The 15,577-nt window shown below is 44.8% G+C and overlaps 2 protein-coding genes across 3 annotated transcripts in view; one reads left to right on the top strand and one right to left on the bottom strand.

Moving 5' to 3' along the window:
* NVL (nuclear VCP like) overlaps window positions 1–15,577 on the bottom strand; it is a 549,783-nt gene that overhangs the window by 427,929 nt on the left and 106,277 nt on the right. The window lies entirely within an intron of this gene.
* LOC129028076 (protein cornichon homolog 3) overlaps window positions 1–15,577 on the top strand; it is a 126,575-nt gene that overhangs the window by 28,941 nt on the left and 82,057 nt on the right. The window contains exon 1 of one of the 2 annotated variants that reach the window (XM_054474230.2): window positions 5,619–5,830. The exons of the other annotated variant lie outside the window; for it this stretch is intronic. Coding sequence (XP_054330205.1) covers window positions 5,750–5,830 — 81 coding nt within the window. The 5' untranslated portion in view covers window positions 5,619–5,749. Of the gene's footprint in view, window positions 1–5,618; window positions 5,831–15,577 lie in introns of those variants that run through there. 2 annotated transcript variants of the gene reach the window in all.

Raw genomic sequence — 15,577 nt, 5'->3', positions numbered from 1 at the left:
GCCTCACCACTGGGAGCGGCGAAAAGTGTGAATCTCTGCTTGCCTTTTCTTTGAGTGCTGGGCATCTTTTATTTCAGTTTTAAAGATGCAGAAATACACAAGAGGGAGTGAGGTCTCTACCAAGGAAAAACTGTATGCTTACCTTGTGCCTCTCCCTACCATGTTTGATCAGCTCTCTCTCTCTCCTCCCACCACCTCCCCACTGCCCTGCTCTGCCCCCTCTCTCCTATGTTACTTTCTTGGGTCTTGCCCTGTTTGGTGTCTGGCCATTGCTTGGTGCTGCAGAGGAGACTCAGCCCCCAAGAGGCGGTACACTCACCTCTCGAAGGGCAATCCCCAGAGAAGTGGCAGAGAGACCTGGCTTGGCCTCCTTTCCCCTGCACCTCTGTTTAGCGTTGTACTGGATTGCACTCCTGTTACAGAGCGTGCTGTGGAAGATGCTGAGCCAGCGGTGCCGAGCGTTTCCAGCTCTCTGAAGGCAGGGCTGCGCAGCCCCCCATCACGTGGTGACGCTCCCTTTGTGCTCCTGATGTGCTTATTTCCAAAATATGGTGGGTGATGAGGTTTAGGCCCTGTTCCAATTCAAGGTAACATGTGGAGCAGGCTCAGCCCGGAAGGCTGTGCTATGGCAGCAGGTGCAGCACTCATTGTGGCCAGCGGATGTTCACATCTGTTGGAGCCTAGAAACCTAAAGAAAAGCGCATCCAAGCTCCAGTCATTTCCACCACTCCCTACTGCCACTCCCCACCCCACAACATGGAGGAATTTATGTTGCAGTACATTTTCTTTCTGTGGCCATCTTGCTCCAAGGGAATTAATAAGGACCAAATGGCCAAAAGGCAGGAAGCAGTGGGGAGATGCAGTAGAGAAGCGTGGCCCATGTTTAATTTATAGATCAGATCATCTCTTCCCCTTGGCAGTATGCGGGCTATTTTGGGCATTGTGCTGGGTAGCCCTTTAGGGAATCCAGTTGTGTTTAATTGTATTCATATTTATTGAACACCCATTGATCAGTCACAGCAAGCACATAATTATGTGGGTTATAAAGAGTTAGATAAAGGCCCAGTCCTCAGGATCTCACAGTCTAAGATAGTAACTCTAACATAAGACAGCAGAGGTTTTCAGTGGAGGTTCAATTCAAGGTCACGTTTGATCGGAGACATCACAGAGAGGTGGCACTTATATGGGCCTAACAGCATTTTGACAGATGAAGAGAAAGACAGAGGGATTAGTTCTGCCAACCTAAAGAAAGAACTGAGGCAACGTTAATACAGACAGTTTATCTGAGCCAAGGTTGAGGACAGCTGCCCGGGACACAATTCCAAGTTGCCTTGGGGAGTGCTCCCTTTGGTCTTTGTTACAAGCATGTTGTTTGTCTGTTTTTGTTTTGAGACAGTGTCTCACTCTGTCTTCCAGGCTGGAGTGCAGTGGCACAGTCATGGCTCACTGCAGCCTCGACCTCCTGGGCTTTAGCAATCCTCCTGCCTTAACCTCCCGAGTAGCTGGGACTACAGGGGTGTGCCTCCACGCCCAGCTAATTTCTGTATTTTTTGTAGAGACAGGGTCTTGCTCTATTACCCAAGCTGGTCTCCAACTCCTGGACTCAAGCAACTCTTCTGCTTTGGCATCCTAAAGTACTGGGATTACAGGCATGAGCCACCGTGTCCAGCCTATTACAAGCAGGTTTTTAAAGGCAAAAGGGGACAAGGCTGAGCCGATACAAAGTTGTTTGACAGAAGTTCTCACCGGTTGACAGAAATAACATTTGTTAGTGATTGGCCCTACACTGGTGAACTATAGAGTATGAGTGCTGGTGTCCAGTGTGTGACATTTTATGACAATCTGGTGTCAGTTAGCCTAGAGCCCATATAGCACGTGGCCTCAAGAGGAAATGATTTAGCTCAAGAGGGGAATGAGACATGACTGCTGTCACACATGGCCCTGTCACTTTTTTTTTTTTTTTTTTTTTTTTTGAGACGGAGTCTTGATCTGTCATGCAGGCCGGGGTGCAGTGGTGCAATCTTGGCTCACTGCAACCTCCACCTCCTGGGTTCAAGCAATTCTCCTGCCTCAGCCTCCTGAGTGGCTGGGGTTACAGGCACCCGCCACCACACCTAGCTCACTTCTGCATTTTTAGTAGAGACGGGGTTTTACCATGTTGGCCAGGCTGGTCTTGAACTCCTGGCCTCAAGTGATCCGCTTGCCTCGGCCTCCCAAAGTGCCGTAATTATAGCCGTGAGCCACTCTGCCCATCCTACAGTGACATTTCAGTGCCTCTCTGGGCTTGATAATTAAAGGGGGCTTGAATTCCTCTGATAAAAAGTTTATTCTTCAGACCAAATAGTGAGGGTGTCTTGTGGAAACCCTGAAGTAGTCTGGCTTGCTTGTCCATGGAGGTGGAACAGGAGTGTCTGACCACCCCCCTGCCTGGGCCTGGGTGTCTGGGTAGAGACTGGGGATGGGCAGAAGCTGGGACAGCAGTCACTGCCAGGGACTGGGTTCTGTGTGGCCAAGGCTGTGGCATGAAATTATTACCTGAGACCAAATGTTCATGATGAGAACCAAAGCAGTGAACTGGGTTAGGACCCTGTGGAGAAAGTGAAGCCTGGAAACTTGGGAGAATGTGTGTTAACCCCACTTCTGGAGAGGACAGAGGCTGGGACAGAGCGAAGGATGTGTGGCTGGGCGGCGCAGGGGAGAAGAGAAGGTGGGCTGGGAGCCAGCAGGGCAGAGTGGACGGAAGGACAGCAGCTGTGGTTCCCAGATCGGCATAAGGAGCCTGCAGGCACAGGGGCTGGGTGGGCCAGGCAGCTGGACAGATAGTGGCAGGTCGGTAAGAACAGAGTTAAAACTCAGCCAGGCTTTGGAACTGTTCTATCTTAGGGTACTGGTTATGGGAACGGGCAGGAATTTTTGGAGACATATACTGATGAATTCTATTTCGGGCATGTTGAGGTTCTGGAGGAACCTGGGATGGAAACTGGATCTGGAGCTAGGGAGAGAGTGAGGAACCAGCCATGTCCAGGTAGGAGTGAAGCAGGCTAGAAATGGTAGTGGGCGGCCGGGCGCAGTGGCTCACGCCTGTAATCCCAACACTTTGGGATTCTTACCAAGACCCCTAGGTGGGTGGATCACCTGAGGTCAGGAGTTTGAGACCAGCCTGGCCAACATGGTGAAACCCTGTCTCTATTAAAATACAAAAATTAGCTGGGTGTGGTGGTGGGTACCTGTGATTCCAGCTACTAGGTAGGCTGAGGCAGGAGAATCACTCGAACCCGGGAGGCGGAGGTTGCAGTGAGCCAAGATCATGCCACTGCACGCCAGCCTGGGTGACAGCGTCAGACTCTGTCTCAGAAAAAAAAAGAAAAAAAAAATGGTAATGGGACCTGCGGGAAGGGATGAGTTAACCAAAGAAAAGAGCACAAAGGGAGAATATTTTCTGCTCATTTACTCATACATTAAATGTCTGTTTCATACCAGGTACTGTAATAGGCAATCTTCATTCTTCAGAGTCATTTAGGAGCAAAGTACACTGTTTGGGCTTGGGGAGTTTGCATATTGAGGCGAGATTAGAGAAGGATATTGGAATACCGATTTTGCCTTGGCCCAATTACTTCCCACCATGATGCTTCTGAAGATGGTGTAGACATAAGGAACAACCTGTAAGGCCTTATGAATATCTTGGTGCACAGTGATCCTGCCCATCAGTAAGCAAGATCTAGTCTGCAGTCAGATTAGTAACTATTCCTTCCTGGTAGGACAAGAGCAAAAGGAGGTTCTCAGCCCTGCTACAAGCATGAGCTCCAACTACTACTAAAAAATCCCCCTTAGCAGAGAGGGAAATAGAATACCGAGAAGGTGTGATTTATCCTGAGTTGTGAAGAATCTACCACCCTTTGTTCCTAGAATTTCTTCCTTTCTGAATCCCTGGCTTCTTCAGCCAGCCCATCAGTGGTGGCTCCTTCCTTATTTATGGGGCTCACCAGTTGCACTAGGCAGACTGTGGGACCCCCAAAGATGTTCATGTCCTAATCCTTGGAACCTGTGACTGTTACACCTGGAAAGTCCCTTCTGCCATATAAGGTGATTAAGTCAAGGGTCTCGAGATGGGGAGATTATCCTGGATTATCTGGGTATAGCCAATGTAATCACAGAGGTCATTATAGGTGGCAGAGGGAGGCAGGAGAGACAGAGGAAGAGATGTGACATCGGAAGCAGAGGTCAGAAAATGCCGGTGGTCTCCGAGAGCTGGAAAAGGCAAGCAAACGGCTTCTCCCCTAGGGCTTCCAGAAGGAAGTAAGCCCTGCTGACACCTTGATTTTAGCCCTCCAAGACCCATTTTGGACTTCTGACCTCTAGAACTGTAGGATAATAAACTGTGCTGCTTTAAATTACTAAATATGTGGTAATTTATTATAGCAGCAGTAGGAACTAATACTATAATGTATACCTAATTTCCGGCACAGAGCCTGTTACACAATAGGTGCTCAGTGGAATTTATTGGATGAATTATGGATCCCATATTTAACTCTAACCCCCAAGTAGGGCTCTCTACAGTGGTTTTTGAAATCTACTTGGCTTCATTTGGATAGCTAGAAACTTGGGGAAAACTTTGCCCAAGGAAAGAAATCCCAGCGGTTCCTCCTCTGTAAATTGCAAAATGATCCATTCTCCAGCCTAGTCCACCAAATGCAGGGTCTGCCTGGGCAGTATTTACACCTGTGAGGATGGCTTTATTGCTTTGCATCTAGCTTGCTCTTCACTGTTTGTATAATCTCTCTGTTGTAAATCCAAATCGAGGAGAATGCGTGCAAGCTTAAACAGCCAGACAGAAAGACAACTGCACTAAATTGTTGTTCTTAACAGAATCTTAGAGGTCTTAGAGGTCTCTGAAATAGCGGAAAGCTTAGAGGTCTTTGAAATAGCAGGAACTTTGAAATAGCAAGCTGTGGTTTCTGCTTTCAAGGATGGTAGGTGTTATGCACAATTATCTACAAAAATGCTCTTCCTCAGGCACGAAGTTTTGTGTGTCAAGTGCAAGAGCTGAAGTTCTGCATTATACACAACCTAAGTGTCCTAAAAGTGACTAATTCTCCAACAGCAGACCTGTGGCCACACTGACCACACCCTTAACTAGCTTTTGAGGCTGGGGCGCATCTTCAGGGGTGGCTTGGGAGACTGGATAACCTATTCCAGGCTAAGGATGGAACCTCCACTGTGAAGACTGAGGAGTATGGGGCCAGGGCGCTCTCTGCCTAAGTAGTATTTTTCCACGGGATACAAGTTTCTCTGGACTCGATCAAGCAGGGAGACTGAGTACATACTTCCTGGAGGTTGCACAAACTAACCAGTTTGATTTTAAATATTCATACTTAGAGTAAGGCTTCTGGAGGCCAACATGCAAATTTATGTAAAAGAATGTGCAAATGAACACCAGAGCCAAGTGCCTGGCTCTGTTCCCTCACACAGGATAGCAGCCCCTGACCTGGCTGACCTTGTGTGTAGTTCTGTTCTTGGCTCTGGGACTTTGGGGCTGTTGTGTTGGCAAAACTTGGTGGGGGTGGAGGGGTGGGCAGTGGAGGGAAGGACTCCTCCAATTTAAACACCCGCAACAACAAAAGTTGTTTTAGCAAATTGGCATGCTGTTCGTAAACGGCTTTCTATGTATGCGAGGATTTAGAGGCTTTATAAACTCTCTTTTTGGGAGTAAAAGTCAGGAAAGATTCATCAGAACCCAGCTCGTGAGAGGATGACGGGGGAGAAGACTCCTTGGCTCTCTGGTGGAGCCCCCTGTTGTTGCTGCTGGAATTCAGGCAAAGCTCCTCACAAGGTAAAGATCTGGACTCCTTGGGCAAGGGAAAATGAGGTAAGTACAGAGCCCAGGTGCTCAGTGTAGACACTGGCTTGATGGGGTCTTTTGGAGCAAGTCCTCAGTTTTCTGTGTGGTTGTTCTACGTGGGGAAGCTCAGTTTTCCAGTAGATAGTGAGCTGGAGTGAAAGTGAGAAACAGAAAGAGGGACATGGACACACACGCGTGCGCGCACACACACACACACAAACACACACACAAACACACACACACGCACACACCCGAGCCCCAGTGAACATCGAGCCCAGTGCAGTGGGCAGCTGTTTCTATGATGTAGTTAATTTAGTGGGAAGTAGTGAGTTTGTAGTGACCATAGAGTTAGAAAAGCAGGGAAATAAAAAAGAAAACAGTGGTAACATAGCGTGGGGAGTATTTTCCTGATTATAGGAAAAAACATCACTTGTGTAGTGCAGGAATAAGGAAACTATGTAGTGGTCACCTCTGTTAGCATTCTGGTGACTGTACTTTCATGTGTCTTTTTACGGGCACACACGTAATTTTACATAATTGATAAGGGATTACATCACACATTCTGGTTTTCTTTACCATCACTTTAAAAAAGTTGTAGTTTTTGTTGCTGTCATTGCTTAACTCTTTCCTCCAGCCACTGTCCCCTCCATCCTCAGGGTTGCCGGTGTTAGCAGCCTGGTGTATATCCTTCATTTGTTTCCTCGTGTTCATGTAATCTTACATAAACACTAATGCTTTTTAGAGTGTGTCTTGATTTTGGTTTTGCATCTCTGCATCTTGCTTTTCTCACTGAATAGCTCAGGGAGTCCCTCTGAGTTAATCGGTAAAGGTCTAACTCAGAACTGCGTAATATTCCAGATTTAGATGTGTCACTGTTTATTCAATCATGCTTTTTTTGATTGGACGTTGTGTGTTTCTAGTTTTTTGTGATCTCAGACAGTACCTGGGCATATATTCTTACCTAGTGGTGTCTATTTCAGTGGGATAAATCCTCAGGGAATTGCTGAGTGAAGGATATATGTATTTTCATTAATAATAGATATTATTAGATTGCTTTCCAAAGGCTTTAGCAGTTCACATTTTCACCAGCCATGGGTGGGGGCTCCTTTTTCCCTGCTTCCTCAACAGTAACTTATCACAAAATTTTTTTAGTCCGTTAGGTGTAAAATGATATCTCCTTGTCACCCTTGTCGCACTCTCTAGCCAACCAGTGAGGGTGAGAAACTTTCATAACATTATTGACCTGTTGGATATTCTTGCAAAGCAGGGATACTGGCCTGAGATTTCAACCTGGAATTTCTGGGTTTTGAGGGATGGCAGGTAATGGGCCTTGTGACCTCACCCAGACTTTTCTTCCCTGTGTGCTGCCTCTGGCCAGAGGCATGACCAGATGGGAGCAAGCAGATCTGTATGGCGGACTGGGGTAACTTTAACATTCCTGGACTGGGACTGGACATAAGGTGGGGGAATATAACCTGGCTGCAATCCAGAGAGGCTATGGAGTGGTCTGTGCACAAGAGCTAACAGGTTTGATGAGTTTAGCAGGCAGGACTCAGACCTAGTGGTAGGGGAGTGCTATTGAAAATTTGGTTGGCAGAAGTGTCGGTTCCAAGCAGTGAGTCAGCTTGCCGTCAGCTGGACTCTAGCCGGTTGATTAGTGTAGGAAGAAAGGAAGTGAGGGAAGAAGAAGGGACTTAAGGCTCCTTAGGAGAGGGGTAGGCAAGAGCTAAGTGGAGTGTCGGGCCCCTGATAGGTGTTCCAGCTATGGCGAGCCAGTCCTCTACTAGGTGGGCAGCTGGTGATGTAGCCCGGCTGCACACACCACATCAACGTAGAAGGAGCAGGAAGGACAGCAAGGGGGCTCCACAGATGCCCAGGGCTCATTTCTGGACTTCCAGAAACCAAGCCCATGGAAGCAAAACTAAATCCAGGTTGCACGAATTGGTGGGGCTGAGGCTGCTAATGGGTTTCTGTCCCTGGTGAGGGTTGGCACAGCACATGTGGGCTTCTTCTGTCTGCCTAAGCCCACATGTGAGGGTCTCAGCAGCTCTAGCTGCACAGGTGTTCAGAGGGTGAAGGTATTGGGAACGCGGCAGGAGCACAACTCACCGGAAATTCCCAGCTGGAGGGAGGCCACCGGAAGGCCAGCTGGAGGAAGCGGGCACATTTTGTGCCAGCCCTGGTGAGTCACTAGCCTAGGTTTGACAACTAAAATAAATTATTAATTAGGCTACATATTCCTTGTCAACCATATTTTGGCTCTCGTTTTTCAAACTGGGAGGACCTCATCGTTAAAAGACTGTGGTGGCTCATGCCTGTAATCCCAGCACTTTGGGAGGCTGAGGCAGGCAGATCACTTGAGGCCAGGAGTTTGAGACCAGCCTGACCAACATGGTGAAACCCCATCTCTACTAAAAATACAAAATTAGCCTGGCGTGGTGGCACACTCCTATAATCCCAGCTACTTGGGAGGCTGAGGTAGGAGAATCACTGGAACCCAGGAGGCAGAGGTTGCAGTGAGCCAAGATTGCACCGTTGCACTCCAGCCTGGGCAACAAGAGTGAAACTCTGCCTCAAAAAAAAAAAAAAAAAAGTGACTATAGTTTATTAGACATTTCATCTAAATTTTATGTTTTTCTTCCTTGAATTTTGGAATCTGTGTTTCTCAGTCCAGTGTTTTAGATGAAGAGCAATGGGGTTTTGGGTATTTCTGTATTTTTATTGATCATTTTTTATATACTTCTCCTGTGAAGAAATCTATTAAGGAAAATACAAGTACTTTGCAGTCTCTCTTTAGTATTCACTCTGTGAACTGGTGAAGCTGTACAAACTCAATATAAATTCTCAGTTACTGTTGCTTTTTAATACTACCTCAAGAGTCAGTATGGCCTCCTGTATCTGTTTTGAACAAAGGAAGGCAACTGGGCCTTAGCCTCTCTTCCTTTAAAGAATTTGAGGCTGGGCATAGTGGCGCGCACCTGTAATCCCGGCACTTTGGTAGGCTGAGGCAGGCTGATTGCTTGAGCTGGGAGTTTGAGACCAGCCTGGGCAATATGGTGAAACCCTGTCTCTATTAAAAAATGAAAAAATTAGCTGGGACTGCAGGCATGCACTACCACACCCAGCTACTTGGGAGGCTGAGGCAAGAGGATCACATGAGCCTGAGAGGTCAAGGTTGCAGTGAGCTGTGATTGTGCCACTGTGCTCCAGCCTGGACAACAGAGTGAGACCCTATCTCAAAAAAAAAAAAAAAAAAAAAAAAAAAAGATTTGGCTGGATGCGGTGGCTCATGTCTGTAATCCCAACACTTTGGGAGGCCAAGGCGGGCGGATCACCTGAGGTCAGGAGTTTGAGACCAGCCTGGCCAACATGGCAAAACCCTGTCTCTACTAAAAATACAAAAATGAGCTGGTTGTGATGGTGCACACCTGTAATCCCAGGTACTTGGGAGGCTGAGGCAGGAGGATCACTTGAACCCAGGGGGTGGAGGTTGCAGTGAGCCAAGATCACACCTCTGCACTCCAGCCTAGGCAACAGAGCAAGACTCCATCTCAACAACAACGAAAAAAAGATTTTAAGTTGCTTTTGAATAGCCCAGATGCATGCCTCCTTGCTGTAGAGTTGGGTTTTGTTTGTTTAATAAAGAAGATATTCTATATGCTGATAAACAGCTTTTTCTTCCTTTCTTTGGTCATAAACTAGGTGTGACCTCAGTAGACACTGAGTTTAGCCACTGTGGATGCCTATTTCTAAAAACTGAATCAGCAAATGCCTTGCAGGATTTAATTGGCTATACACAATAACTCCATACAGCAGGTCACTTCGTTTAGTTACTTAGGGACACACTTTGCAAATAATTCATTCTGGAGAATTCATTAAGAAGCTCTATTGCCCAAAGCCAGATAGTCTACAGGAGCATTACCAAGATTTTTAATAAAAAATACCTCTGCTTAATAACTAGTAACAAGTAGTACCTGCTTTGAAACTTTTCTAGGCCAAACTAATTCCAATCCCTATGGTGTAGAATGTTGAAAACTTTGATCGGCCATCCCTTTACATGCTGGAATATATCCGGAGTGTTTAGGAAATGCAACTTGACCTAACCTTCAGGTCTCTCTTTGGCTCATGTATCTTTTAGGGTCCCATTAGAAAACAGATCGCACATGCAAAGGGGGTAATTGAGGAAAGTTTAATGAAGGGACTATTTACAGAGGAGGTATAGGGTTAAGAAACCACCAGGGATGATGTGGCGCCAGGATCTAGCAACCCATGAAGCTGTTACCACCCCTGGGTGTGAAGGGGTGAGGGGAGGAGGCTGTTACTAGAACTTCATGGGAGCTGTAGTGGGTGGGGCTGTCTTCTGAAGGAGCTAGGGCCTCATGTGGAGAGGTAGAGACACCGTGAAGCCACAGTAGCAGGAAGGGAACTGGGCAAATAAGTACCCTAATAAGATCCTTGTGTCTTCAGCTGATGCCTCCTGTTGGCCTAATGTAATGGGAAGCAAGAGGGCAAGGAAGGCCAGATGACGCATTCTTCAGAGCCTGCCAGGGCCGTGGGCAGGGTGGAGAAGGGTGAAGAGGATCTGGAAGGGTAAATGGAGGCTTTTCAGCACAGTTAACTTTTGGGCTGAAGGAAAATGGACATGCAAGCAGGAGGGAGAATCCTAGTTAGACTCCTCGGTTTTCACAAGTCATTGTCAATGTCACTGTCAGTGTAGTGGGCCTTCAAGCTATAGGGAGCCACTCCTAATGAGCAACACAGAACACTAGGCCTTTTCTGGAGAACCTCACTTCCACTTGTTTGTTCTCCAGCTTTCCAGACACCTAGTGTTAGCAAAACACCCAGGGATCCGTTGCTCACTGCATGGAAAGCCAATTACTGAGATAACAAGTATTGCCAGGGAAGAAGCCTTTTTATTAGGGTGACATCAATCAGTAAGATGAGAGATCAGCCCCAAACCCATCTCTCTCTACGGACTAAAATTGGAGGTTTGTATAGTGGGGAAGGAGTGTAACTATGCATGGGAAAGCAGGAATTAGGGAGGGGTAGTATGGAAGCAAACATGAAGGTTGTGGGGACTGGCGTCTCACTGGACGTGGTGATTGTGTGAGTTTCAGCTTCTTGTCCGATGGTCAGTTTCCTGAGGAAGGAACTCAGATGAGACAAATGTAAATTTCACATGTTAAGACCCGGGAGTGTCAATTTCCATGTTTATTCAAAAAACCAGAAGCATCAGTTCTGTTGAACAGTTGGGGCAGTTTCAGTTCCTCCCCTTTCTATTGATCAATTCCCCAATCATGGGGAATCTGACCATCAATCCTGGATGCTTCATGCCAAGGAAGGTCGTTGTGGGATAGTGAGAAGGAATGAAAGCATTCCACTTATAATGGGAAATACTCAGAGTATCTGGCTGGCATCTGGCACACTGGAAGACCATGATCTGTGTACTTTTATTTTGCTTTTTGAACAACATTTGAGGCCACATTGAACTAAAGTGATTAACAGCATAGATAAACCAAATTTTAAAATATCAGAATATGGAGTGAATCCACTGGGGAATCCAAGAGAACAATCCTAAGCCTACCAAAAACGTCTTCCTGATTTGTTACATCCCACATGCAAAAAGCTAGGGTCTAGGGGAGAACAATGACTGGAAGAGTGCATGTTCCCTTTATGATTTCTTATCTAGGATCTTTGGTTGGGTATAAGGGTGGCGGGCGGCGGGGGGGCGGTGGTTGAGGGGCGGTGTTCACAAGACCATGACTGTTTACTCCAGAGGGATCCCAGAGGGACTGACTGGTTTCACCCAATCTGTGCTGGCTAACTTGACAGATGAGTGGGTGGTCAGCAGCATTTCAAAAGGGCTGACTTATTGTGCTTGTGGCTGGTCTTCAGCCTGTTGGGATTTCCAGGTCTTCAACCAGACTGGATCCTCCAGTTTCAAAGAGTGGAGAGGCACATCTGTAGGGAACTGGAGCTTGTTGGGAGCAAGCTCAGAGACAGTAGTTAATATATTTCTTAATTATTTTATATATGATCTAGAGTTAGGAGTTGGAGAAATGGTCTTCCATACATTTCGAAGGGGCTAAGAGCCAACCCACTTCTGGGAGCTACTTGTATCTTCAGCAGGGCAAGAGGCAAGACCTTTTCCTAGACAAGATTTGTCTCTTGGCAACTGGAGTCCCCTTGGCTACAAGTGGATCCATTCAGTTGATGGGAGGCTTAGGACTTTGTTTTTGTTTTGGTCTCTTTCGGTCTGGATATGCCAGAGGCAACATGGCCAAGCTTTTATTTTGTCCCATATCATTGCCAGGGTGGTATGGCTACCTGCCCTGGGTCCATCCTGTCCTTCAGTAGGATACCTATAGCCAACGCTTATAGCCAATTAAACATTCTAGGCCAGACAGGAATGGAGGTGAGCACACAGTCCTTAACCCTTAAATCAACATAAAAGCCAAAACCCCAGAGCCAAAAAATAAGGTTAATATGCTTGTCATCATAAAGCCAGTCCCCTATGGTTTGTATACAAAGCATATATTAAGCCATAAAGTAAGAACACCACAAATAGTTTTCAAATTCTGGAGAAATAGGGGAGAGAGAGAGAGAGAGAGAGAAATATGCTTCACATTTTATTGATAAGAGTTTATTTTACTCAATTGTTAAAGGCTATAAATAGCCCCAAAGAAAAAGTGTTCTTGACCCTGAAAACCAAAACAAAAACAATTGGCAATATTTCAAATAAAAGACATAATAAAAAATTATTTCAGTCCTCTACTAGTTCAGTCCATGCAATTAGTCCTGTTCTGCTTGATATTGGGCCAGCAATCCTCATGAACACATCGGCCCTCCAACGAGAGTCCTGGACGTTTTCTCTCTAATCCAGTGGCACAATCTCCAAAGTTGTCAGAAATCTGCATTCAAGAGTCCTTTTCATGAACTCCCCTAAAGAAGCAAGTTTTTGACTGTAGCTGATTATAAACTGCTTTTTGAGAAGAATCAAAGTAAAACAATTGTGGATGACAAAAGTCTTAGGACAGTCAGGGTTGAAGACACAATTGACAAGGAAGATTGGTTATTTCTGTGGCATGCAACAATTTAACGTAATCATGATTATTACTGATAACATATACTAAGATCAGAAATTTAGGAATTTCACATAATTTTGGAATATACATTAATAACACATTTATATAAATATAACCCAAAGAAAGTTAAACATTTACTACATGACAATGCTTTGTATATAATTTTAACATACCAAATAAGCCTAATATGTCTCTCTTGGAATTCAAGGGACCCTAATAGCTAAAAAATTAGTTTGTGGTCAAAAAGACTGAATGTATTTATTTATTTGTTTATTTTTGAGATCAGGTCTTGCCCTGTTGCCCAGGCTGGTGTGCAGTGGCACAATCATGGCTCACTGCAACCTCAACCTCCCTGGCTCAAGCAATCCTCCAACCTTAGCCTCTCAAGTAGCTGGGACTACAGGTGTGTATCACCATGCCCGGCTAATTTTTGTATTTTTTTTTTTGTAGAGGTGAGGTTTTGCCATGTTGCCCAGCTGGTCTTGAACTGGGCTCAAGCAATCAGCCTGCCTCTGCCTCCCAAAGAGCTGGAATTACAGGTGTGAGCCCCTGTACCTGGCCAAAAAGACTAAATTTAAAACTTGAAATTTTGCTTTTGGAAAATTTGTCAGATATCAAAGGTTTAATACACCTGATTTCACAAAATAGGGTCACAGTCACTATAGAATAGTTATTCATTTAGCCAGAATGGTAATTCAAATATTAAAAAAACCCACCAATTCCTGACCTTTACTTTTTGATAAGAAATCCACTTTCCCAGATAATAAGACAGCAAAGACAGCGTGGGGCCAACTAAACCCGTCTCTCTCTCCCCTCTTTTTTTTTCCTGCAGCTAACTCAGAAGGTAAACAGAAATCTCCCATTATCTCTTATTAATATTACGCATTTTGTTCAAAAGAGAAAATCGAATTTACCTCTGTATAGTGTATTATTAATGTTAAAGCTAAGTTCAATAAAACCTTATAAACAATTTTATCTAATTTTAATCAATTTGACATTTACATAAACCTTTTATAACCTTTTATAATTTTCTATTAGAGCAGATCAATGCTTCAAGAAAATCTTGTTATTCTGACACAGAGGCCCAGATGCTGGCCTTGCATCAGTGTGCTTTTGATGTTAATGTTTAGTTTTGAGAAAGACGGAACTAATTTTACTCCTCAAAATTGGCCTTGCAGTCTCACGTGCCCACCTCTTCTGCTATAGTCCCTGGGCCTAGAGGGATTGAATAGTTTTAATTTCTGGCCCTGTGTCTCATGAAAGCAGTTTGTTTTGTCACCCTCTCCTGGGTCTGAAGACGAGGCTTTGACTGGTGTCAGTGTTTAGGATGTAGCAGGAGTAGGTGCCTTTTTCAGACCCAGGAGTCAGTGCCCTGTAACTTAATAGCACAAGGACTTTAAAAGCAATACAGAAAGTTACATGGATATAAAAACCTTAATTCTTTTAAATTTCGGTTTTCCTAATTAATCAAAAACTTAATAATGATGAGATAGAAGCAGATTTACATTTTACTAAGAGAATTCCTTAGGCCAGTTACCCAAAGGCAAAGAAAGACCTTCTGCAGCATGATTGCTTCTCCTTATGGGAAGCTCATTTAGATAACCTGAAAGCCAAACCTGATGGGAAAAGAGTACTTGAATTAATCAGACACAGGAAGAGTGTGTCCAGGGTCATGAGTGAACCTTACAAAGGAAAGAAGAAACCGGGAAACTAGTACTTTGAGCAGGGGAACAACATGAGAAGTTTGCCAGTTACATGGAACAATTTAGACATAATCAAGAAAAGCCAAGAGTGCAGAATCAAGTTATACTGGAAGAAAACATTGCTTTTCTAGATCTTACAGATAAACATTTCAGCATCAGGCCACTGCAGTAGTTAGAACTGGAGGAAAAAAACTTAAAAGAGCTAGCAAAAAGGTTGAAGGAGAGAGTTAGCATCTCAGGCCTTTTCATGGGGAGAAAAAAGCTGAAAGCAGCAAGACACATTCTGAGACATGAATATGAGAAGTTTTCAAAAAGAAACAGTATAGAATCAAAATCAAAACCTGTTGTGATTTTATTAAGAGCAAATCGATATTTTAAGGGAAATTTTTTCTAACATAGGAGACCAATCTTAACTTTTTCACATCTCTCTCCCCTACCACTGGTTCCTTTCTACCTTGTTTCATAAATAAGCTTTCCAAGTCCATAATTAAACCTTTAGATAATGTATTAGTCTATTTTCATGCTGCTGATAAAGACATACCTGAGACCAGGCAATTTACAAAAGAAAGAATTTTAATTGGACTTACAGTTCCACATGGCTGGGGAAGCCTTACAATCACGGCGGAAGACAAGGAGTCCGTCACATCTTACATAGATGACAGCAGGCAAAGAGAGATCAGATCTCGTGAGACTTACTCACTACCACGAGAACAGTGTGGTGGAAATCACCCCCATAATTCAGGGATCTCCCACTGGGTCCCTCCCACAACACATGGGAATTATGGGAGCATAATTCAAGATGAGATTTGGTTGGGGACACAGCCAAACCATATCAGATAACTTCTGAATTAAACAAAATTATTACTTTTCTCAATAAGAACACATCTTCTTTGGCACATTTTATATACAATTTTTTTTTTCAGGAAAGAATGCACTGAACACATTTGTGT

This window comes from Pongo pygmaeus, chromosome 1 (assembly GCF_028885625.2).
Source record: "Pongo pygmaeus isolate AG05252 chromosome 1, NHGRI_mPonPyg2-v2.0_pri, whole genome shotgun sequence".
NCBI lineage: Eukaryota > Metazoa > Chordata > Mammalia > Primates > Hominidae > Pongo > Pongo pygmaeus.
This window is presented reverse-complemented; position numbering and strand designations above follow the sequence as displayed.